Genomic DNA, 23,739 nt, shown 5'->3' with positions numbered 1-23,739 from the left:
ACAGGCTAGATGCAGAAAACGGTTCCCCATGTTTGGGGGAGTCCAGAACCAGGGGCCACAGTTTAAGAATAAGGGGTAGGCCATTTAGGACTGAGATGAGGAAAACCTTTTTCACCCAGAGAGTTGTGAATCGGTGGAATTCTCTGCCACAGAAGGCAGTGGAGGCCAGTTCACTGGATGTATTCAAGAGAGAGTTGGATGTACTGTAGCTCTAAGGGCTAACGGAATCCAGGGATATGGGGGAGAAGGCAGGAACGGGTACTGATTTTGGATGATCAGCCATGATCATATTGAATGGCGGTGCTGGCTTGAAGGGCCGAATGGCCTACTCCTGCACCTATTTTCTATGTTTCTATGTCGTGGGGTTGACTGGCACCGCACATCCCACCCGTCCTTTCCCTCCAGAGGTGTTGCCTGCCCTGCATGATTGTATGGCGGAGTAGGCGTGATGGGCCGAATGGCCTAAATCTGCTCCCATGTCTTATGGTCTATCCCCTCTCGTTCAGGGACAAAGAACTTTCATCTCCTCAAGAGGACGGCCCAGCAGCAAACGTGTCCTCCCCGACAGGGACGGTGACCGAGGCGCCATTGAAAGAGGTAGGTGTGACCCTGGTTATTGTGGGGTTGGGGAGGGGTGGATGTAGGTGCCCTTTTGCCGTCCCTCGTTCGATGGGCCCCAGCACTGCCATCATCCTCGGTCGGCAACTCAACCATCCTAACACCAACTAGAGCACGTCGTTGACCTACCATCTACCTCATTGGAGACCCTCGGACTATCTGTAAACCGGACTTTATCGTGACCTAAACATTATATCCTTTAAGGTACACAAAAAAGCTGGAGAAACTCAGCGAGTGCAGCAGCATCTATGGAGCGAAGGAAATAGGCAACATTTCGGGAAGGAAATAGGCAACGTTTCGGGAAGGAAATAGGCAACGTTTCGGGAAGGAAATAGGCAACGTTTCGGGAAGGAAATAGGCAACGTTTCGGGAAGGAAATAGGCAACGTTTCGGGAAGGAAATAGGCAACGTTTCGGGAAGGAAATAGGCAACGTTTCGGGAAGAAAATAGGCAACGTTTCGGGAAGGAAATAGGCAACGTTTCGGGGAGGAAATAGTCAACGTTTTGGGAAGGAAATAGGCAACGTTTTGGGAAGGAAATAGGCAACGTTTCGGGAAGGAAATAGGCAACGTTTCGGGAAGGAAATAGGCAACGTTTCGGGAAGGAAATAGGCAACGTTTCGGGAAGGAAATAGGCAACGTTTCGGGAAGGAAATAGTCAACGTTTTGGGAAGGAAATAGGCAACGTTTTCGGGAAGGAAATAGGCAACGTTTTGGGAAGGAAATAGGCAACGTTTTGGGAAGGAAATAGGCAACGTTTTGGGAAGGAAATAGGCAACGTTTCGGGCCGAAACCCGGAAGGCAACTCAACCATCCTAACACCAACTAGAGCACATCGTTGACCTTCCATCTACCTCATTGGAGACCCTCGGACTATCTGTAAACAGGACTTTATCGTGAACTAAACATTATATCCTTTAAGGTACACAAAAAAGCTGGAGAAACTCAGCGAGTGCAGCAGCATCTATGGAGCGAAGGAAATAGGCAACGTTTCGGGAAGAAAATAGGCAACGTTTCGGGAAGGAAATAGGCAACGTTTCGGGGAGGAAATAGTCAACGTTTTGGGAAGGAAATAGGCAACGTTTTGGGAAGGAAATAGGCAACGTTTTGGGAAGGAAATAGGCAACGTTTCGGGAAGGAAATAGGCAACGTTTCGGGAAGGAAATAGGCAACGTTTCGGGAAGGAAATAGGCAACGTTTCGGGAAGGAAATAGTCAACGTTTTGGGAAGGAAATAGGCAACGTTTTCGGGAAGGAAATAGGCAACGTTTTGGGAAGGAAATAGGCAACGTTTTGGGAAGGAAATAGGCAACGTTTTGGGAAGGAAATAGGCAACGTTTCGGGCCGAAACCCGGAAGGCAACTCAACCATCCTAACACCAACTAGAGCACATCGTTGACCTTCCATCTACCTCATTGGAGACCCTCGGACTATCTGTAAACAGGACTTTATCGTGAACTAAACATTATATCCTTTAAGGTACACAAAAAAGCTGGAGAAACTCAGCGAGTGCAGCAGCATCTATGGAGCGAAGGAAATAGGCAACGTTTCGGGAAGAAAATAGGCAACGTTTCGGGAAGGAATAGGTTTCCGGAAGGGTTTCGTCCCGAAACGTTGCCTATTTCCTTCGCTCCATAGATGCTGCTGCACCCGCTGGGTTTCTCCAGCTTTTTTGTGTATCTTCGATTTTCCAGCATCTGCAGTTCCTTCTTAAAAAAACATTATATCCTTTAACCTGTATCTGGACACTGCGATCGTTTACAGTCTTTCCACGGACTGGACGGCACGCAACAAAACAGCGTTTCACTCTGCCTCGACACACGTGACAATAAACGGAACTAGACTTGAACGAAACTTAAACCAGACTAAACTAACACATACCCAGTGTTGGCACTCACTCATGCAGAATGGGTATCTGCGGGAGAGTGATCTTCATCCGTCTGAAGAAGGGTCCCCACTTCGAAAACGTCCATTTGTCCGTTTTCTTTCACAGATGCTGACTGACCCACTGGGTTCCTCCAGCAGTTTGTTTTCAGCTCAGGATTCCAGCATCTGCAGCCCTGTGTCCCTAAACTAAACTAAATTGTAGTCACAAAATGCTGGAGAAACTCAGCGGGTGAGGCAGCATCTATGGAGAGAAGGAATTGGCGACGTTTCGGGTCGAGACCCTTCTTCAGACTGATAATAATAATAATAATGGATGGGATTTATATAGCGCCTTTCTAATACTCAAGGCGCTTTACATCGCATTATTCATTCATTCCTCAGTCACACTCGGTGGTGGTAAGCTACTTCTGTAGCCACAGCTGCCCTGGGCAGACTGACAGAAGCGTGGCTGCCAATCTGTGCCTACGGCCCCTCCGACCACCACCAATCACTCACACACATTCACACACAGGCAAAGGTGGGTGAAGTGTCTTGCCCAAGGACACAACGACAGTATGCACTCCAAGCGGGATTCGAACCGGCTACCTTCCGGTTGCCAGCCGAACACTTAGCCCATTGTGCCATCTGTCAGGGGAGGGGGTAGGACAAAGAACGAATGCAGGCGGAGACATTGGGACCGGTGGGAGAACTGGGAAGGAGGGGGTGGGGGGGTGTGGGGGGGGGAGTAAAGAGAGAGATCGAAGGTCTACCTCAAGTTAGAGGGGTCGATGTTCATACCGCTGGGTGTAAACTACCCAAGCGAAATATGAGGGTCGCGACCCTGAGACGTCGCCAATTCCTTCGCCAGACAGGCCCATTAGTCTAAAATCTTTTTGTAGATTTGTGGAGAGGGAGGGGGGGGGGGGTCGGGGTGGAGCGTTGGACGGCGTTTACTACTGGTTGCAGTTTAGTTTAGAGATACAGCGCGGAAGCAGGCCCTTCGCCCCACCGAGCCCGCGCCGACCAGCGGTCACCCCGCACACTAACACTGTGTCTTACACAAGCCAATCAGCCTGCAAACCTGTACTTGAATATTTGAGTATAGGAGCAGGGAGGTTCTACTGCAGTTGTACAGGGTCTTGGTGAGACCACACCTGGAGTATTGCGTACAGTTTTGGTCTCCAAATCTGAGGAAGGACATTATTGCCGTAGAGGGAGTGCAGAGAAGGTTCACCAGACTGATTCCTGGGATGTCAGGACTGTCTTATGAAGAAAGACTGGATAGACTTGGTTTATACTCGCTAGAATTTAGGAGATTGAGAGGGGATCTTATAGAAACTTACAAAATTCTTAAGGGGTTGGACAGGCTAGATGCAGGAAGATTGTTCCCGATGTTGGGGAAGTCCAGGACAAGGGGTCACAGCTTAAGGATAAGGGGGAAATCCTTTAAGACCGAGATGAGAAAAACATTTTTCACACAGAGAGTGGTGAATCTCTGGAACTCTCTGCCACAGAGGTTAGTTGAGGCCAGTTCATTTGCCTATATTTAAGAGGGAGTTAGATGTGGCCCTTGTGGCTAAAGGGATCAGGGGGTATGGAGAGAAGGCAGGTACGGGATACTGAGTTGGATGATCAGCCATGATCATATTGAATGGCGGTGCAGGCTCGAAGGGCCGAATGGCCTACTCCTGCACCTATTTTCTATGTATCTATGTACTGTTTTGGCGTGTGGGAGGAATCCGGAGCACCCGGAGAAAACCCTCGCAGTGACGGGGAGAACGTACAAACTCCGTACAGACAGCGCCCGTGGCCAGGATCAAACCCGGGTCTCTGGCGCTGTAAGGCAGCAACTCCACCGCCGTGTTGCCCAGTTAAATGATCCCCAGGAATAGGTTGCTGAACCCGGCATATCTGGTGTCTATATCTGTGATATCTGGTCTCCTAACACCCATTTAATCCCTTCCACTGTCTACAAATCCTTCACCCTACCTCCTGCACCTTCCACCAAGCAAGTTACAATGTGTTTCACCTATCACCTCCATCGACTCCTTTAAGTCGAGACTTAAAACTCATCTCTACTCCCAAGCCTTTCTTGACGTCCTCTGAGGGAGGGCTATATGTATATATTTATGGTTGTATTTAATCTATGAACCAGTGCTGTATAACGTTAGTACCTCCACCAATGTTTGGCCAACGAGAGTTTTTTAAATGTGCTATAGAAATGAAAGTGACTTGACGTGACTTGACTTGACTTGCATCTCAATTTAACATCACTACTGTTTTTCCTACAAATGTAATAATACGTTGTTCCCTCCCTTTTGCTTCCGTCCCCTTTCCCCCTCTCTTCCCTTCTCTTGCCCCATCCCATTAGACTCCAAACGGCTCGCGGGAAGGCGAACGAACACCAATTAAACGACCGGTGCCGAAGAAGACATCACAAGAGTTGGATCCAAGCCAGTCCCTCGAATTGCCCAAGTACGTTCGGGGACGAGTGGGTGGGTTTGTCATTGGGCCTTCCTTCCCCTTGACGTTCCTGGGGGGTTGTATCTCTCCTAGGCCTGTGACGTTGGTCCAAGCTTCGTCCTTCCCTGGATTGCTCTCCACGGATTGCTCACCTTTGAGGGGGCACTTGACTTGAGATTCGCCCAGATGGGCTGATGATCTTTGGGGTGTGGAGGTGGGACCTGGGGGATGGTCCAAATGGGATCAATTGGAGTTGAATCATGTGGACCTTCCTCTGGGCTGCTGGGTCGAGTCGGTTACCCCTGGGAAGAACCTGCCCAAATGCAGGTTCTGGTCTAACACGCAATGAGTTGGGAGAAACACAAAGTGCTGGAGTAATAGAAAAATAGGAACATAGAAAAAAAGGCGTGGGAGTACGCCATTCGGCCCTTTGAGCCAGCACCACCATTCAAGATGATCATGGCTAATCATCCCAAATCAGTAATTCAGTGGGATTGGCACCCTACTTAACTCCTTGGTGATTGCCAGTCATCCCCCCCCCCCCTCCCCCCCGCCCCCCCGCCCCGGACACTCCTTCCCCCAGTGACTGATCTTCCCCCCCCCCCCCCCCCCGAAAATTGCTACTGCTACTGTATATACATATATATATTTTACTGTTCCATTATTCTATGTTGGCTCTTCTGGGTGAGATGCTAACTACATTTCGTTGTCCCTGTACTGTACACTGTACAATGACAATATTGTTTGAATCTGAATCTGCATCTGAGCATCAGTGAAAGGAATGGACAGGCGTCAGTTTGATCGGAATCCTTCTTCAGTCTGAATTATCCTAAGGTCCGAAGATGGATCCCGATCTGAAATGTCGCCTGTCCGTTCCCTCCAGCACTTTGCGTTTTGCACACGATTCCCGCGCCTGCAGTTCCTAGTGCTGCCAACGAGTTGGTCCTTGCAGCTGGTTCAAGTTAGTGTCGGGTATGTGGCACCGTGGAGCTTGGATGGGGGAAACACTGTGTGCACGTTAGCCCAGGAGGAGACAGGGTGTCACTGGGGTCAGGAGAGGACCGTGGAGGAGAGGAAGATGGCGAGAGTTTGAAAGGTTTAGTTTGGAGAGGAGATGAAGAAGGGTCAGGTTAGTCAAGTCAAGAGAGTTTATTGTCATGTGTCCAGAATAGGACAATGGAATTCTTGCTTGCTGCAGCACAACAGAATATTGTAAGCATTAATACAGAACAGTTCAGTCCAGTATGCAAAGGCAGCGCTTTAAGGGCCCGTCCCACGAGCATGCGACTGCTTGCGGCAAACGCGACCAAACCGGAAGCGGGGGCCGCGCGGAGGTCGAGTAATCCCGTACGAGTTGACGTGAAGTTCGAGCGAAGTCCGCGGGAAGTTCATGCGTGACGTACGGCGTCAAGATGCTGCGCATGCCCGTCGAGGTGGTGTGTACGGCGTTGAGGCGGCTGCGGGCCGGCAGGCCGTTGCCGCGCAGAATTTTTGGACAGTGTCAGTTTATCGGAGCCCCGCGCGATGTCGGGACCAGCTCCGCACAACTCCATACGGCTCCGGCGATCGAAGTGGGACCGGCCCCGCGAGGCCGTACGGCTCAAGCGACCACGTTAGGTCGTGCTTGCCGCTTGCAGTCGCATGCTCGTGGGACAGGCTCTTTAGAAACATGGAAAATAGGTGCAGGAGTAGGCCGTTCAAGCCAGCACCGCCATTGTTGGATCTTGGTCCTCCAAAATTATTCCGCGTGGAATTTAAACTGGAGGTGGCGGACGGTGGACTTAAGCAAAATATGGTTGTTGGAGAAGAAGAGCTACCTTAAATTTAGTTGCGTCTGGTTGGGTAACTATGGTCGGGCGAAGACTATTCCATGCTTTAATGCAATATGATCATGGCTGATCGTCCAGAATCAGTACCCCGTTCCTGCTTTCTCCCCATTTCCCTTGACTCCGTTGGCCCTGAAAGCTGTATGTAAATCTCTCTTGAAAAGAGAACTTTGAAGAGAGAGCTAGATAGGGCTCTTAAAAATAGCGGAGTCAGAGGATATGCGGAGAAGGCAGGAACGGGGTACTGATTGGGGATGATCAGCCATGATCACATTGAATGGCGGTGCTGGCTCGAAGGGCCGAATGGCCTACTCCTGCACCTGTTGTCTATTGTCTATTGAAAAGAGAGTTGAGTCAGGAGCAAGATGGAGGTAGTGCTGCACCTTTCATGCATTGAGTAGATTGGAGGCAGATGATTTGTTGTGTTGGCCCAATGTTGCTGCTCTTTTTCTTCCCCTTTCTTCACACGGACTTTATTTGGTATTTGCACTTTATACTGTACCAAATAGTCACATTACATCAAGCGATCATTGTAATAAAGATGCGACATCTATATCTACAATACACTCGGCTGCGGAGGGTTGAGGACCCGACCACGGGGGAAAATGGAGGAGGACTGGCCAAATGTTGTGCCTTCCGCCACATTGATGAATGCTGTGGTGGATGTTTGTGTTACATTTTTAGTGTGTTTTCGTGTGTTCTTTTATCATTGTACCGCTGCTGGCAAATTGATTTCACTTGCACGTTATGTGCAAGTGCCGAATACAACTGATTGATGGATCGACCCTTGTTGCCGTTGCCCTGTGCGTTCTCGTGTGGTCTGAGAGTCTCCCCCCTCGCTTGCCCCCTTGCCCAGGTCTCAGTTCCGCAGCCCGTTACGGAGGCTGTTGGGCAAGCGGCAGGCGGACAAGAAGCTGTCCAAGGAGCTGCCGACGACGCTGGACGATGTCGCCATCGCTCTGACGCACAACGCCATGAAGAGCTACGGTGACAGTGAGTACTCCTCGCCTGCGTTCCCAGGGCTCGCCACCATCCGGGGCCGCTTCAGTCGGCATCAGTCAGTTTAGTTTACTGTCACGTGTACCGAGGTACAGTGAAAAGCTTCTGTTGCGTGCTAACCAGTCGGCGGATAGACAATACGTGATTACCATCGAGCCGTCCACAGTGTACAGACACACGATGAGGGAATAATGTTTAGTGCCAGATAAAGCCAGCAAAGTCTGATCAAGGATAGTCCAAGGGTTTAAGAAGGAACTGCAGATGCTGGAAAATCGAAGGTAGACAAAAATGCTGGAGAAACTCAGCGGGTGAGGCAGCATCTATGGAGCGAAGGAAATAGGCAACATTTCGGGACGAAACCCTTCTTCAGACTGAAGGGTCTGAAGGATAGTCCAAGAGGTTGATGGTACTTCATCACTGCTCTATGGTTGTGGTTAGATGTTCGACCGAGCTTTGGGACGACCGACTTTGGAAATGGCACCAAAACACATTCAGTTTAGTTTAGACATACAGTGAGGCAACAGGCCCTTCGGCCCACCGGATCCGCACCAACCAGCGATCCCCGCACACTTACACCTTTCTACACACACTCGGGACAATTTACAATTTTACTGAAGCCCATTAGCCTACAAACCTGTACGCCTTTGTAGTGTGGGAGGAAACTCGAGCACCCGGAGAAAACCCACGGGGGAGAAGGTATAAACTCCGTACAGACAGCACCCGTGGTCAGGGTCGAACCTGTGTCTCTGGAGCCGTGAGGCAGCAACTCTACCGCTGCGCCACCGTGCCGAGTTTGATCACGTTATGGGCAGTACTGTGGGAGTGCCTGGTCTTTCCCTAGAATTGAAAAGCTTTGTTATAGAGTGATACAGTGTGGGAACAGGCCCTTCGGCCCAACTTGCCCACACTGGCCAACATGTCCCAGCTACACCAGTCCCACCTGCCCGCGTTTGGTCCATATCCCTCCAAACCTGTCCTAACCATGTCTAACTGTTTGTCAAACGTTGGGATAGTCCCAGCCTCAACTAGCAGCCCGTTCCATACAACCACTACCCATTGTGTAAAAAAGTTACCCCTCAGATTCCTATGTTTAAGAGGGAACTGCAGATGCTGGAAAATCGAAGATAGACAAAAATGCTGGAGGAACTCAGCAGGTGAGGCAGCATCTATGGAGAGAAGAAATAGGCGACGTTTCGGGTCGAGACCCGAAACGTCGCCTATTTCTTCTCTCCATAGATGCTGCCTCACCCGCTGAGTTCCTCCAGCATTTTTGTCTACTTCAGATTCCTATTGAATCTTTTCCCCCTTCACCTTAAACCTATGTCCTCTGGTCCTCGATTCGCCTACTCTGGGCAAGAGACTCTGTGCATCTGCCCGATCTATTCCTCTCATGGATTTTATACACTTTGCTAGACTTCAAGCCCTATCCCACGGTACCCGTTCATTCCAAGAGCTCTCCCGAGTTTTAAAAAAATCAAACTCGTGGTAAGCACGGAGAATGACCGTAGCGGGTACGTCGGAGCTCGGGGACGTCTCTTAGCGCTAACGGCAGGTGCGCGGGAAGACTCGCTAACGGCAGGTAAGCTCGGGAAGACTCGTGAAGATTTTTCAACATGATGAAAAATGTCCACGAGAGCCCCGAGTACCGGCGAGCGGCCATTACCGTAAACCTCCGAGTTCGAATCAGGGCCAAACTCGGGGAGAGCTCTTGGAATGAACTCGTACCGTGGGACAGGGGTTCTAGTGTGCTGGGTCTTTGTGTTTGCAGAACCGGAGGTGGGCAAGTCGGCCACGTTGCCGATGGCTCATTCCACCCAACACCCGTACATGGGCCCGGCCAAAGAGGCCCCCGCCACCAAGGTCAAGCGGAGCCGCAGCATAAAGATCAGCAACGCCACCACCGCCTCCAAGCAATGGGGCGCGCACGTGGGGCGCAAGATCACCAACGCCAACGAGCTCAAAGACCTGGACGAATTCCTGCTCAACAAGGTGGGCTGGGACCCATCAGTGGGGTTAGAGTCGTGCAACAATTGGCTCTGGGGCTTGCGACCAAACCTCCCCCCCTTCCCCCTTCCCTCCCCCTCCCCCCCGCTCTCACGGTCGGTTACTCGGCCCCTCATTTCTCCCTTTCTCGCTCCCCCATCTGTGTTTGTCTCCCTCTCCAGCCTCTCCCCGACATCGGTCTCCATGCCTTCCTTCATTTGATCCCCTTTCCCTCTCTCCTCATCCTCTCTCTCTCTGCCTCTCTATCTCTGCCTCTCTCTCTGCTTCTATCCCCCTCTCTCTCTCTGCACCCTCTCTCTGCCCCCCTCTCTCCCCACTCTCTCTCCCCCTCTCCCCCCTCACTCCCCCTCTCTCCCCACTCTCTCTCTCCCCACTCTCTGCCCCCCTCTATCTCCCCCCCCCCCCAGTTGCTCCATCCTGTGTTGACCAGATTCCTTTGTTTCCAGGTCAACGACCTCATCTCCCGAGATACCCACGAGTCGAGCATTGAGATGTTGTTCATCAGCGTGACGGAGAAGTTTCGCCACACGCTCAAGAGCATGTACCCAGTCCACGTGAGTCCTGCCGTGGCCGCCACCCTCTGGCCTTCTCCATCCCACCTACCTGCTGCTGCCCTCATTCAGTTGGTACACAAAAATGCTGGAGAAACTCAGCGGGTGCAGCAACATCTATGGAGCTAAGGAAATAGGCAACGTTTCTGGCCGAAACCCGGAAGGGTTTCGGGCCGAAACGTTGCCTATTTCCTTCCCGAAACGTTGCCTATTTCCTTCCCGAAACGTTGCCTATTTCCTTCCCGAAACGTTGCCTATTTCCTTCCCGAAACGTTGCCTATTTCCTTCCCGAAACGTTGCCTATTTCCTTCCCGAAACGTTGCCTATTTCCTTCCCGAAACGTTGCCTATTTCCTTCCCGAAACGTCGCCTATTTCCTTTCCGAAACGTCGCCTATTTCCTTCGCTCCATAGATGCTGCTGCACCCGCTGAGTTTCTCCAGCATTTTTGTGTACCTTCGATTTTCCAGCACCTGCAGTTCCTTCTTAAACACTCATTCAGTTTCTGCCTACAATTGTAGTGTCATTCAGTTTAGAGATATAAGCCCCTTTTTTCTTTCTTTTTTAATCTTTCTGTTTTTATATATACAAGTGTTCTCTTTTAACCATTTAACTATATTTACACAGAGACCGGGAAGTCTATACCCAATGTGTATTTTGACACTGGACTCTCATACTGAGGTTACACTTGTTGTTAAATGTAACCCTGGTCCCCACGTATCAATATCGTTGCTATGTTTATCATTCTTTTTTTGTTTTTTGAAAAGTAATAAAAAAGATTTTAGAAGAAAGAGTGAGCTACAGCTCGGAAACAGGCCCTTCGGCCCACTCCGCGCATTGATACTACCCTACACACACTAGGGCCAGTTTTACATTTATACCCAGCCAGTTAAACCTACAAACCTGTCGGTCTATGCAGTGTCTGAGAAAACCTAGCCAGTCAGCATGGACTCAGAGGGCCGAAGGGCCTGTTTCCGCACTGTGTCTCTAAACTAAACAGCTTCCCATAGACTTATGCCCCTGTCCCACTTAGGAAACCTGAACGGAAACCTCTGGAGACTTTGCGCCCCACCCAAGGTTCCCGGAGGTTTGTGTCTCAGTCTCCCTACCACCTCCCGCAACCACCTGCAACCTCCGGGAACCGCACGGAAACCGTTGGTGGGGCGGGTCACCGGGAGAACGTACAAACTCCGTTGCCCTGCCCATCCCGCGCTCTATAGCCGGCGGGGTTATGGCGGGGTCGGCCCAGACTGGTGGCGGGGGGCTTCACGGTGAAACGCGGTATCGAGGGCTCGAAGCAAGGAGCGTAATCTTGCCCCTTTGTTCCTTCCGTCTCCAGAACGGGCAAACCCACGTGGGCTACCGAGACCTGATGCAGAACTACCAGCAGCTCCTGGCCAGGCTGGTGGTGGGAGAGAGGCAGAAGGCCGAGGTACAGTTCGTGCTCAACCTATTCCAGTCCCTCCTGGACGAGTTTGCCCGCGGATACTCCAGGAAGGAGGAGATGGAGGCGTTGAAGGTGAATCTGCCCACCATGCTCTGGGGTGGAGGGGGGTGGAGTGGGTGGATGTGGTGTATTGGGTGTGGAGGGGTTGTATTGTGGGGGGGGTGGGTTGGGCTGGGGAGAGTGAATGGGGCATGGATGGGTAGGGTGGGGGGGCGGTGAGGAGTATTGGGGTTGAGTGGGTGGGTGGGTTGTGGGGGTGTTGGATTGGGGGGGTGTGGGGTGGGTGTATTGGGTGTGGGGGGGTTAGGCTAGGGAGGTTGGGGTGGGGGGAGTGAGGGGCGGTGAGACGTATTGAGGGGGTTGGGTGGGTGGAGTGTATTGGGTGGGGGGGGTTGTATTAGAGGGGGGTGGGGTGTATGTATGGGGGGGTTGTATTGGGGGGAGGGTGTGGGACATGATAATATATGGATGGGAACAGTGGGACTGGCTGGGCGACTAGGTGTGAACTACAGATGGGGAGTGAGGGTCGGTGAGCTACTTTTCACCGTTCACCTATTTCCATCCTCTCCACCAGCCAACAAAATCCCAGAAGAAGAGGCGGAAACGCAATCGAAACGTAAGTTCTCACTCAGCCTCGTTCCTCCTCGCCTTGAGATTGCCAACCTGCCTGGCCGTGCTGTTCTGTACATGGTCCATTACAATGTGGTATAAGCTTGGAGACATCAGAGTACAGGTAGTGTCTGCTTCAGTTTAGTCTATTGTCACGTGTACCGAGGTAAACATAGAAACATACAAACATAGAAATTAGGTGCAGGAGTAGGCCATTCGGCCCTTCGAGCCTGCACCGCCATTCAATATGATCATGGCTGATCATCCAACTCAGTATCCTGTACCTGCCTTCTCTCCATACCCCCTGATCCCTTTTAGGTTCAGTGAAAGGCTTTTGTTGTGTGCTAACCAGTCAGCGGAAAGACAATACATGATTATAATCGAGCCATTTACAGTGTATAGATACATGATAAAGGGAATAACGTTTAGTGCAAGGTCAGATCAAAGATAGTCCGAGGGCCAATGAGGTAGATAGTAGTTCAGGACTGCTCTCTGTTGATGGGCCGAATGGCCTAATGTTACTCCTGTCACTTCCAATAGACAATAGGTGCAGGAGTAGAGGCCATTCGGCCCTTCGAGCCAGCACCGCCATTCAATGTGATCATGGCTGACCATCCCCAATCAGTACCCCGTTCCTGCCTTCTCCCCATATCCCCTGACCCCGCTATCTTTAAGAGCCCTATCTAGCACTCTCTTGAAAGTATCCAGAGAACCGGCCTCCACTGCCCTCTGAGGCAGAGAATTCCACAGACTCACAACTCTGTGTGAAAAAGTGTTTCCTCATCTCCGTTCTAAATGCCTTGCCCCTTATTCTTTAACTGTGGTCCCTGCTTCTAGACTCCCCCAACATCGGGAACATGTTTCCTGTCTCTAGCGTGTCCAAACGCTTAATAATTTTATATGTTTCAATAAGATGCCCTCTCATCCTTCTAAATTCCAGAGTATACAAGCCCAGCCGCTCCATTCTCTCAACATATGACAGTCCCGCCATCCCGGGAATTAACTTTGTACACCTACGCTGCACTCCCTCAATAGCAAGAATGTCCTTCCTCAAATTAGGGGACTAAAACTGTACACAATACTCCAGGTGTGGTCTCACTAGGGCTCTGTACAACTACGGAAGGACCTCTTCGCTCCTATACTCAACTCCTCTTGTTATGAAGGCCAACATGCCATTCGCTTTCTTCACTGCCTGCTGTACCTGTAGTGCTGGAGTAATTCAGCAGATCATCCTTCCACAACCAGAGAGCGGTCCTGAACTACTATCTACCCCATTGGTGACCCTCGGACTATCCTTGATCAGACTCTGCTGGCTTTATTAGATGCTAAACTGCATTTTGTTGTACCTGTACTCGTATTTGTGCAACAACAATAAAGTTGAATCTAATCTAATCGAATCGAATCTTTACCTTGCACTAAAAGTTATTCCCTTATCATGTATCTATACACTGTAAATGGATCGATTGTAATGACGTATTGTCTTTCCGCTGACTGGTTAGCACGCAACAAAAGCCTTTCACTGTACCTCGGTACACGTGACAATAAGCCAAACTGTGCTAAACTAGATCAGGCGATCATCTCTGGCGAACGTGGACTGGGTCAGATCAATTCAGATCAATTCAATAGCAACAGATAACAATCAGAAATCCACCCAGCGGCAGTGGTAACTGGATAACACTGTTGTGGTGTGGAATTTGGAAACGGGACGGCTTCAGGTCTCTGGGTGCGTCTGGAGGATATTAACCCAGCCTCCGGCACGCTGGTGGGGGGGAGAGTGGGTGCTGGTCACGCTGGTGGGGGGGGAGAGTGGGTGCTGGTCACGCTGATGAAGGTCAAGGCAGATTTGTTTGACTTCTTTTCAAATGCTGCCACACGTGAGTGGGTTTGGGGGGGGGGGGATGGGGGTGCATTTGTGCTTCAGTTTTGTTGCGTGGAGGGGAAGGTGCCCCCCCCCGTGGGCATGGTGCGGAGGTGTCCTGTGTAGCCATGGAAGGTGGCACGGTGGTAGATTTGCTTCCTCACAGTGCCAGGGACCCAGTGTTTGATCCTGACTACGGGTGCTGCCGGTACGGAGTTTGCACGTTCTCCCCGTGACCTGCGTGGGTTTTCTCCGGGTGCTTCCTCCCACACTCTACAGGTTTGTAGGTTGATTGGCTTGGTATAAGTGTAAACATTGTCTCTGGTGTGTGTAGGATAGGATTGGTGAGCGGGGATCGCTGGTCGGCGCGGACTCGGTGGGCCGAAGGGCCTGTTTCCGCGCTGTATCTCTAAACTAAACTAAAAAACACTTTGAAGAGGCGGCAACTCTTGTGAATCTGTGGAATTCTTTGCCAGAGAAGGCCAAACCAATGGATATTTTTAAAGCAGAGATAGATAGATTCTTGATTAGTACGGGTGTCAGGGGTTAGGAGGGAGACATAGATTGAATGTAGTAGACTTTATTTTTTTTATTTTTTTTTTTTTATTCTATATTTCGAACAGAATAAAAGAATAAAAAGCAAGTGTGAAACAGCATACACAAAACAAAACAAATAATATTTATAAAGTGTCATAAACCATATCTGTAAATAAATGACATTGTATGTGTCCAACTTGATGGGCCAAATGGCCTAATTCTGCTCCTATAACCTATGAGCTTACGAAGTGTTTCCCTGATGGAGGGGTTGTGACTTTGGTGCATTCACTCTTTCAGAAGGAGGTTTATGGGCACATGTTCAACAACTACCAGGTGAACATCCGCCAGTCCTGCGAGCAGTGTTCGTCCTACATCTGGCCCATGGAGAAGGCTCTGCTCTGTTGCAGTAAGTCCTCGCACCATCAGGGGTGCGAACCACAATGGTGGGACCCAGTCGCGGGGGGGTTTGGTGGGAAGGAAGAACTGGAGGAACTCAGCGGGCCAGGCAGCATCTCTGGAGAACACGGATAGCTGATGTTTTGGGTCGGGATTCTTCTTCAGACTGATTGGGGGGCCAGTTCCACAGTTCACACGGGGAGGGGGAGGGAGAGGTGAAAACTGGGAGGCCACTTCTTTAACCCTGGTTGATTCAAGACAATAGACAATAGGTGCAGGAGTAGGCCATTCGGCCCTTCGAGCCAGCACCGCCATTCAATGTGATCATGGCTGATCATCCACAATCAGTACCCCGTTCCTGCCTTCTCCCCATATCCTCTGACTCCGCTATCTTTAAGAGCCCTATCTAGCTCTCTCTTGAAAGCATCCAGAGAACCGGCCTCCACCGCCCTCTGAGGCAGAGAATTCCACAGACTCACCACTCTCTGTGAGAAAAAGTGTTTCCTCCTCTCCGTTCTAAATGGCTTACCCCTTATTATTAAACTGTGGCCCCTGGTTCTGGACTCCCAACATTGGGTGCCAAATATATATTGCCTAAATTAGGACTGATTCTCCCACCATCCTCCCCCTTCGTTGATCCATATGATTGAGAGGGAGTTAACACATGGTGCTTCTCTTCTGTACTCTGAATTTTCCTTTGAAAGTCACAGTCAGACCTGCTCCCATTCAACTCCCATTCATCAGCATACGACAGTCCCGCCATCCCGGGAATTAACCTTGTAAACCTACGCTGCACCCCCTCAATAGCAAGAATGTCCCTCCTCAAATTAGGAACCTCTTCTCAATCAGTCTAGCTTTAAGGTGAGAGGGACAAAGTTTAAAGGGGATGTACGGGGGCAAGTGTTTTTTACGCGGAGGTGGGGTTGGTGCCTCGAACGTGTTGCTGGGGGGGTGGTGGTGGTGGCGGAGGCAAGAGGCAAGTGTGTTTTATTGTCATATGTCCCGGATGGGGCAATGAAATCCTTACATGCTGCAGCACAACAGAATATGTAAACATAGAACATAACGGAGAGGAAGAGAAAAATAAATTCAAAAAGTTAAATTAATAATAATATATAGTGCAATAATAATAATAATAGTCTTTTGCAGTTCAGAGCTCAGAGCTTATCCGATGCCTGATGGCTGTCATGAAGATACGTTAGTGACATTTAAGAGGCATTTAGGTGGGCACATTGTGTAAGGAATGGGTGGGTATACATCATGCACAGGCAGATGAGATTAGTTTCCCTTGGCATCATGTTCGGCACAGAGATTGTGGGCCGAATGGCCTGCCCCTTCGCGGCACCGTTCTGTGTTCTATCTCGAGCTGTGCAGGATTTAGCGGGGAGATTGGTTTTTGTTTGTGGGAGCCCAGCTGGGGGAGTGATGACGGCCTGTTTGCTTTCTGCCCTCAGCCTGCAAGATGACGTGTCACAAGAAGTGTCTGGTCAAGATTCAACATGCCTGCCAGTCCGGCTGCAACAAGGTGCGTGCGCACCTTCGCAGGGCCCCCGCGAGGCCGACAAAGATGGCCCAGGATCCCGCGCGGTGCTCGTGCCGTGAGACGCTGCGCCGCCGCACCGGAGCCTCGCGCAGCGCACGCCGGACGCAACTCAGCTCTGCACGCCCCACAACATCCCTAAATGCACCCACCTCCTCGTAACTTGGTGCTTCCCTCCTTCGCTGGGAGGATTCACTCCTCCATCCTTGCATGTGTCACAGAAACATGGAAAATAGGAGCAGGAGGAGGCCATTCGGCCCTTCGAGCCAGCACCGCCATTCAATATGATCATGGCTGATCATCCGTCTGGCTGATTCTATTCCTGCCCTCTCCCCTCCTGCCCCTCGGCTGTGGCTCCTGGCTGATTCTCCACCCACCCCATGCCGACCACTCTGCCCGTTCACAGTGATATTACCCCAACTCACCTCTTAGACAATAGACAATAGGTCCAGGAGTAGGCCATTCGGCCCCTCGAGCCAGCACCGCCATTCAATGTGATCATGGCTGATCATCCACAATCATTACCCCGTTCCTGCCTTCTCTTGTCTGGGTTCTGTCGGAGCTGACTGCTTGTGTCCCCTCCCCTTCCCTTTTAAATGTTGTATAAAACAGAACACACAGCTCTGCCGCAGTTGATATGCCATTGTACCAGGCCAGCAGGCCAGGGCACTATGTAGATGCAGCCACCTCACCTATTGTTCAAGAAGGAACTGCAGATGCTAGAGAATTGAAGGTAGACAAAATTGCTGGAGGAACTCAGCGGGTGCGGCAGCATCTATGGAGCGGAGGAAATAGACGACGTTTCATAGAAACATAGAAAATAGGTGCATGAGTAGGCCATTCGGCCCTTCGAGCCTGCACCGCCATTCGATATGATCATGGCTGATCATCCAACTCGGTATCCCATCCCTGCCTTCTCTCCATACCCCCTGATCCCTTTAGCCACAAGGGCCACTTCTAACTCCCTCTTAAATATAGCCAATGAACTGGCCTCAACTACCTTCTGTGGCAGAGAATTCCACAGATTCACCACTCTCTGTGTGAAAAATGATTTTCTCATCTCGGTCGTAAAAGATTTCCCCCTTATCCTTAAACTGTGACCCCTTGTTCTGGACTTCCCCAACATCGGCAACAATCTTCCTGCATCTAGCCTGTCCAACCCCTTAAGAATTTTGTAAGTTTCTATAAGATCCCCCCTCAACCTTCTAAATTCTAGCGAGTACAAGCCGAGTCTATCCAGCCTTCCTGCATATGAGAGTGAAGATTGCTTTCCTTCCCGTCGACAGAACGACACGGATGGGGCGCTGCGGCATTTCGGGGTGGAGGTGTCGCGGCTGACGGACGAGAACCAGATGGTGCCCCTGGTGCTGGAGAAGCTGCTGGAGTTTGTGGAAATGCACGGCCTCTACACCGAGGGCATTTACCGCAAGTCGGGGGCGGCCAACAAGATGAAGGAGCTGCGGCAGCTGCTGGATGACGGTGCGTTCAGGAGCACGGAGTGAACCTTCGTGTCGGGCCTTGGTGTTGTTTAGTTCTGCTTTCGTCAAGTCAAGTCAATTTTATTTATATAGCACATTTAAAAAAAAATCAACTCTCGTTGGCCAACGGGCTTTACATTGGTGTAAGAAAAATATAACAAACAACAGTGGTTGATAGATTAAATACAAACATCACTACATCAGGAGGTGCAACTCCAGAGCCAATAAAATCATGGGAGACCCCTTCCACCCCTGCAACGGACTGTTCCAGCTGCTACGGTCAGGCAAACGCCTCCGTTGCCATGCGGTGAGAACGGAGAGGTTGAGAAGGAGTTTCTTCCCAGAGGCCATTCGGACTGTAAACTCCGATCTCACCAGGGACTAATGTTTACTGGACCACTCTACTGCTTTTTTTTTTTTTTAATTGCTGTGGTTTTTTTTCCCCTTTTTCCTTCCGCCCACAATATTTAATATGTAAAAGAATATGTGATTCTGTTCCATTCTGCTTGTAGTTTGTTTGTCTGTTTGTCTTTTTGCACAAAGTCCGCGAGCATTGCCACTTTTCATTCCACTGCACATCTCGTATGTGTATGTGAGGGATAAACTTGACTTGACTTGACTTGACTTGACACTACATACATATCGCCCTCGCTCAGGGGACGTCAAGAAAGGCTTGGGAGTACAGATGAGTTTTTAGTCTTGACTTAAAGGAGTCGATGGAGGGGGCAGTTCTGATGGGAAGAGGGGTACTGTTCCACAGTCTAGGAGTCGCCCCTGAGCTTATGCCTAGACCGCGGGATATTCAGCAGCCCCAAGTCGGCCGATCTGAGGGACCTGGAGATTGTGTGGTGGGTGAGCAGACTTTTAATGTAGGTGGGGACAAGCCCATTGAGGGCTTTATAGGCAGTTTAGCTGGGAAGAAGATAAGACTTTAGTGCCTTCCAGCACAGTGCGCTGCGGTGGATGTTTATGTTAAATTCTAGGTAGTTGTGTGTCTTGTTCCTTTTGCTTGGTTTGACTGAAAATGGCAAATCTAATTCTTTGTACGTTCCTCTGACATACTTGGCTAGTAAATTTCCTTGTTCCCGATGTTGGGGGAGTCCAGAACCAGGGGCCACACAGTTTAAGAACAAGGGGCAAGCCATTTAGAACGGAGACGAGGAAACACTTTTTCACACAGAGAGTGGTGAGTCTGTGGTATTCTCTGCCTCAGAGGGCGGTGGAGGCCAGTTCTCTGGATACTTTCAAGATAGGGCTCTTAAAGATAGCAGAGTCCGGGTATATGGGGAGAAGGCAGGAACGGGGTACAGATTGGGGATGATCAGCCATGATCACATTGGATGGCGGTGCTGGCTCGAAGGGCCGAATGGCCTACTCCTGTACCTATTGTCTATTGTCATCCTTGTAAATTAGTTGTGCTTTGGTTGTAGTTTGGTTGCAGTTTTGCGTTCACTTTTAGATTTGTTTTAGCTTTATGTTTTAGTTCCAGTTCACTTACATGGGTACTCTACTGTAAGAGGCTGCTTTTGTTGCATGCTATCCCATCAGCGGAAAGACCAGACTTGATTACCATCAAGCCGTCCACACTGTGCAGTTTAGTGGTAGAACTTCAGGCAACCCTTGCTTTCCCTCTCCCTCTCTCTCTCCCTCTCCTTCCCTCCCTCACCCTGGTTCTCCCACCAGCATCAATGTCCTCATTAATGTTACTGGTCGTGTACCTCGTGGTAACCTTCCCCTCTGCCACCATTCTACATTTCCTTGACCATCTTCTGCTTTGATCTGTCCTTTTCACACCTTGCACCTTTCCACATCTCTAGTTTCCCTCTCCCCTGAATGGTGGTCTGAAACATAGAAAATAGGTGCAGGAGGAGGCCATTCGGCCCTTTGAGCCAGCACCACCATTCATTGTGATCATGGCTGATCGTCCCCTATCAATAACCCGTGCCTGCCTTCTCCCCATATCCCTTGACTCCACTAGCCCCTAGAGCTCTATCTAACTCTCGCTTAAATCCATCCAGTGACTTGGCCTCCACTGCCCTCTGTGGCAGGGAATTCCACAAATTCACAACTCTCTGGGTGAAAATTTTTTTCTCACCTCAGTCTTAAATGACCTCCCCTTTATTCTAAGACTGTGGCCCCTACTTTACTCGACTTTATCTTGCACGGAATGCTCCTGTACCGAGGTACAGTAAAAATCTTTTGTGCTGCGTGCTATCCAGTCAGCGGAAAGACTAGACTCGATGACAAACAAGCCCGTCCACAGTGTACAGATGCAGGATAAAGGGAACAGCGTTCAGTGCAAGATAAAGCCAAGTATAGTCCGATTACAGATAGCCCGAGGGTCTCCAATGAGGTGGATGGGAGGCCAGGACTGCTCTCTGGTTGATGATAGGATGCTTCAGTTGGCTGATAACAGCTGGGAAGAAACTGCCCCTGAACCTGTACTCGCTGGTCTTTTGAAGGTTGAGTGGGTGGGGGGGACCCTCATTGAAACTTTCCGAATAGTGAAAGGCCTGGATAGTATGGATGTGCAGAGGGTGTTTCCACTAGTGGGAGAGTCTAGGACCAGAGGTCACAGCCTCAGAATCAAAGGACGTTCCTTTAGGAAGGAGATGAGGAGGAATTTCTTTAGCCAGGGGGTGGTGAATCTGTGGAATTCATTGACACAGAAGGCTGTGGAGGCCAAGTCAATGGATATTTCAAAGACAGAGATAGATAGGTTCTTGATTTGTACGGGTGTCAGGGGTTATGGTGAGAAGGCAGGAGAATGGGGTTAGGAGGAGGGAGAGATATATCAGCCATGATTGAATGGCGGCGTAGACTTGATGGGCCGAATGGCCTAATTCTGCTCCAGTCACTAATGAACTCATGAACTCTTAGCTGCAGATTGCTGACGTTGAATGTAATGCGTTGTGCTATTGTGTCTCTCAGATCCAGGCTTGGTTCTACTGGAGAAGTACCACATTCACGCCATCACGGGAGTGCTGAAACTCTGGCTGAGGGAGCTCCCTGTTCCGCTCATGTCCTTCTGCCTGTATGCTGACTTCCTGCGTGCTATCGGTGAGTCGCCAAACGTTGCCTCCGGTCAAGTCACAAGCTCGAGACGTGAATCATTGAAGGAGGCCGTTTGGCCCGACATACCCATGCAAGCTCCCTTCTTACCCCCACACTCTCTGTATCTGTAAATTCTTTCCTCCTCAACTATGTCTTATTACCTTTCAAAAATTCATATTTAGTCTATTTCCGTTACCTTTTCAGGTAAAGTCCGTAGTCCAAACTCGCAAAGTGTACAAGAAAATGTTTCCACCTTATCCGTGATGTTCCACTGGGCCTGTCGCTGTAAATTGCCAGCCTCTCATCCCTACAGTATCCACTCAATCCTGGCCTCAATTCAGCTAATCCTCTGTTTATTGTTACATGGTCCTTGCCAGAGTGCCGGGCCCAGAGTTAGCCCAGTGCCCCAGATGGGGCATAATCAATGATTGCAGGGAGGTATCTCCATTGATGCACACCATTACACGAGCACACAAGGTGGCCATTCAGCCCATCAAGTCCTTTGCTTGAAAGGGTTGGCACAGCAACTTCAATGGTGACCTGCTTGGGAACAGAAAGCCCAGAGATCCAATGTTCTCAGTGTGGGCTCCTCTATATTGGCAAGACCAACAGACACGCACACACACACAGACACAGACAGACACACATATACACACACAGACGCACATACACACACACAGACAGACGTGCACACACACACACACACACGGACACACAGACACAGCCACGCAGACACACATACACGAGTAGACGCACATGCACACACAGACAGGCACACACACATGAACACACAGACACCCACACAAACTCACATATACACATACACACGCGCGCACACAGACAGACACACACACAGACACAAACACACACACTCCACTCACAAACACACACACAGACAGACACACACACACATATACACACACACACACACTCCACTCACAAACACGCACACAGACACACACACAGACACACACACACACACACACTCCACTCACAGACACAAACACACACTCCACTCACAAACACACACAGACACACACATATACACACACACACACACACACACACACACACACACACACACACACACGCACACACAGACACACACACACACATGTTGTGAAACTGCCCGTTTAACTCTTTATTCCTTGCAACTGAGTGAATGATCTGCCACTCCTGCATTTTTTGTCAGAACACCCAGGAAGGCAAGAGCAAGTGCAAGCGGTGTACAGCATCCTTGAGCAGCTGCCCGGCAATGTCTTCTACACCCTTGAACGTCTATTCTTCCACCTGATCAAGTAAGTGGGACAACTTGAGAAAGGGGAGGTGTCAGGTGAACACATCCGCGAATGTTTCAAACCACTGGGCTTAAAGTTTGCAAACGCCACATCGTGGTTCCAGAGAACGTTGTCTCATGGTTCCCGAGGTACAGTGAAAAGCTTTTGTCTGCATTCTCCCCAATCATATCCGATACCATACATGAATAGCATCAGGCCCAACACAAGTACAAAGGGCAGAGTGAAGGTAAAGATACCAGATGGCAGAATATAATTCTCAGCATTGTAGCGTAACAGGTCCTGAGGTAAAACCCAGTGATCTCAATGAGGTCGGGTGATGAATTGGGACCTTAACCTAACTTAGTTTCCACTAGTGAGAGAGTCAAGGACTAGAGGTCAAAGCCTCTGAATTAAAGGACGTTCTTTTAGGAAGTAGATGAGGAGACATTTCTTTAGTCCGAGGGTGGTGAATCTGTGGAACTCTTTGCCACAGAAAGCTGCGGAGGCCAAGTCAGTGGATATTTTTAAGGCAGAGATAGATAGATTCTTGATTAGTACGGGTGTCAGAGGCTACTGGGAGAAGGCAGGAGAATGGGGTTAGGAGTTCAAGTTCAAGTTCAAGTGAGTTTATTGTCATGTGTCCCTGTATAGGACAATGAAATTCTTGCTTTGCTTCAACATACAGAACATAGTAGGCATTTACTACTAGGGAGAGACAGAACTGGAGGATATCGGTTCAAGGTGAGGAAGGAATGATTTAATAGGAACCTGAGGGGCAACTTTTTATTGGGTGGTTGGTATATGGAACGAGCTTAACTATATGGGGTAGTTAAGGCGGATACTATCACAATGTTAAAAAAAACATGTAGCCAGATTCATGCATTGGATATTGGACATTCTTGCTATTGAGGGAGTGCAGCGTAGGTTCACAAGGTTTATTGCTCTCTGGTTGTGGTAGGATGATTCAGTTGCCTGATAACAGCTGGGAAGAAACTGTCCCTGAGTCTAGAGGTGTGCTTTTTCACACTTCTATACGTGTCCATACTAAGAGTTGTACCCAGAGAGTTGTGAATCTGTGGAATTCTCTGCCACAGAAGGCTGTGGAGGCCAATTCACTGGAGGTTTTCAGGAGAGAGTTAGATATGGCGCTTGGGGCTAAAGGAATCAAGGGGATACGGGGAGAAAGTAGGAATGGTGTACTGATTCTGGATGATCAACCA

The 23,739-nt window shown here is 49.9% G+C and overlaps 1 protein-coding gene across 7 annotated transcripts in view; it reads left to right on the top strand.

Moving 5' to 3' along the window:
• myo9b (myosin IXB) overlaps positions 1–23,739 on the top strand; it is a 126,839-nt gene that overhangs the window by 93,619 nt on the left and 9,481 nt on the right. For all 7 annotated transcript variants that reach the window (XM_033047082.1, XM_033047084.1, XM_033047079.1 and 4 more), the window contains 12 exons: positions 507–597; positions 4,854–4,957; positions 7,628–7,764; positions 9,539–9,759; positions 10,221–10,328; positions 11,663–11,842; positions 12,345–12,386; positions 15,072–15,180; positions 16,625–16,695; positions 17,997–18,189; positions 21,120–21,248; positions 22,435–22,540. In XM_033047082.1, coding sequence (XP_032902973.1) covers positions 507–597; positions 4,854–4,957; positions 7,628–7,764; positions 9,539–9,759; positions 10,221–10,328; positions 11,663–11,842; positions 12,345–12,386; positions 15,072–15,180; positions 16,625–16,695; positions 17,997–18,189; positions 21,120–21,248; positions 22,435–22,540 — 1,491 coding nt within the window. The remainder of the gene's footprint in view (positions 1–506; positions 598–4,853; positions 4,958–7,627; positions 7,765–9,538; positions 9,760–10,220; positions 10,329–11,662; positions 11,843–12,344; positions 12,387–15,071; positions 15,181–16,624; positions 16,696–17,996; positions 18,190–21,119; positions 21,249–22,434; positions 22,541–23,739) is intronic.

The sequence above is a fragment of the Amblyraja radiata genome, chromosome 29, assembly GCF_010909765.2.
Source record: "Amblyraja radiata isolate CabotCenter1 chromosome 29, sAmbRad1.1.pri, whole genome shotgun sequence".
NCBI lineage: Eukaryota > Metazoa > Chordata > Chondrichthyes > Rajiformes > Rajidae > Amblyraja > Amblyraja radiata.
This window is presented reverse-complemented; position numbering and strand designations above follow the sequence as displayed.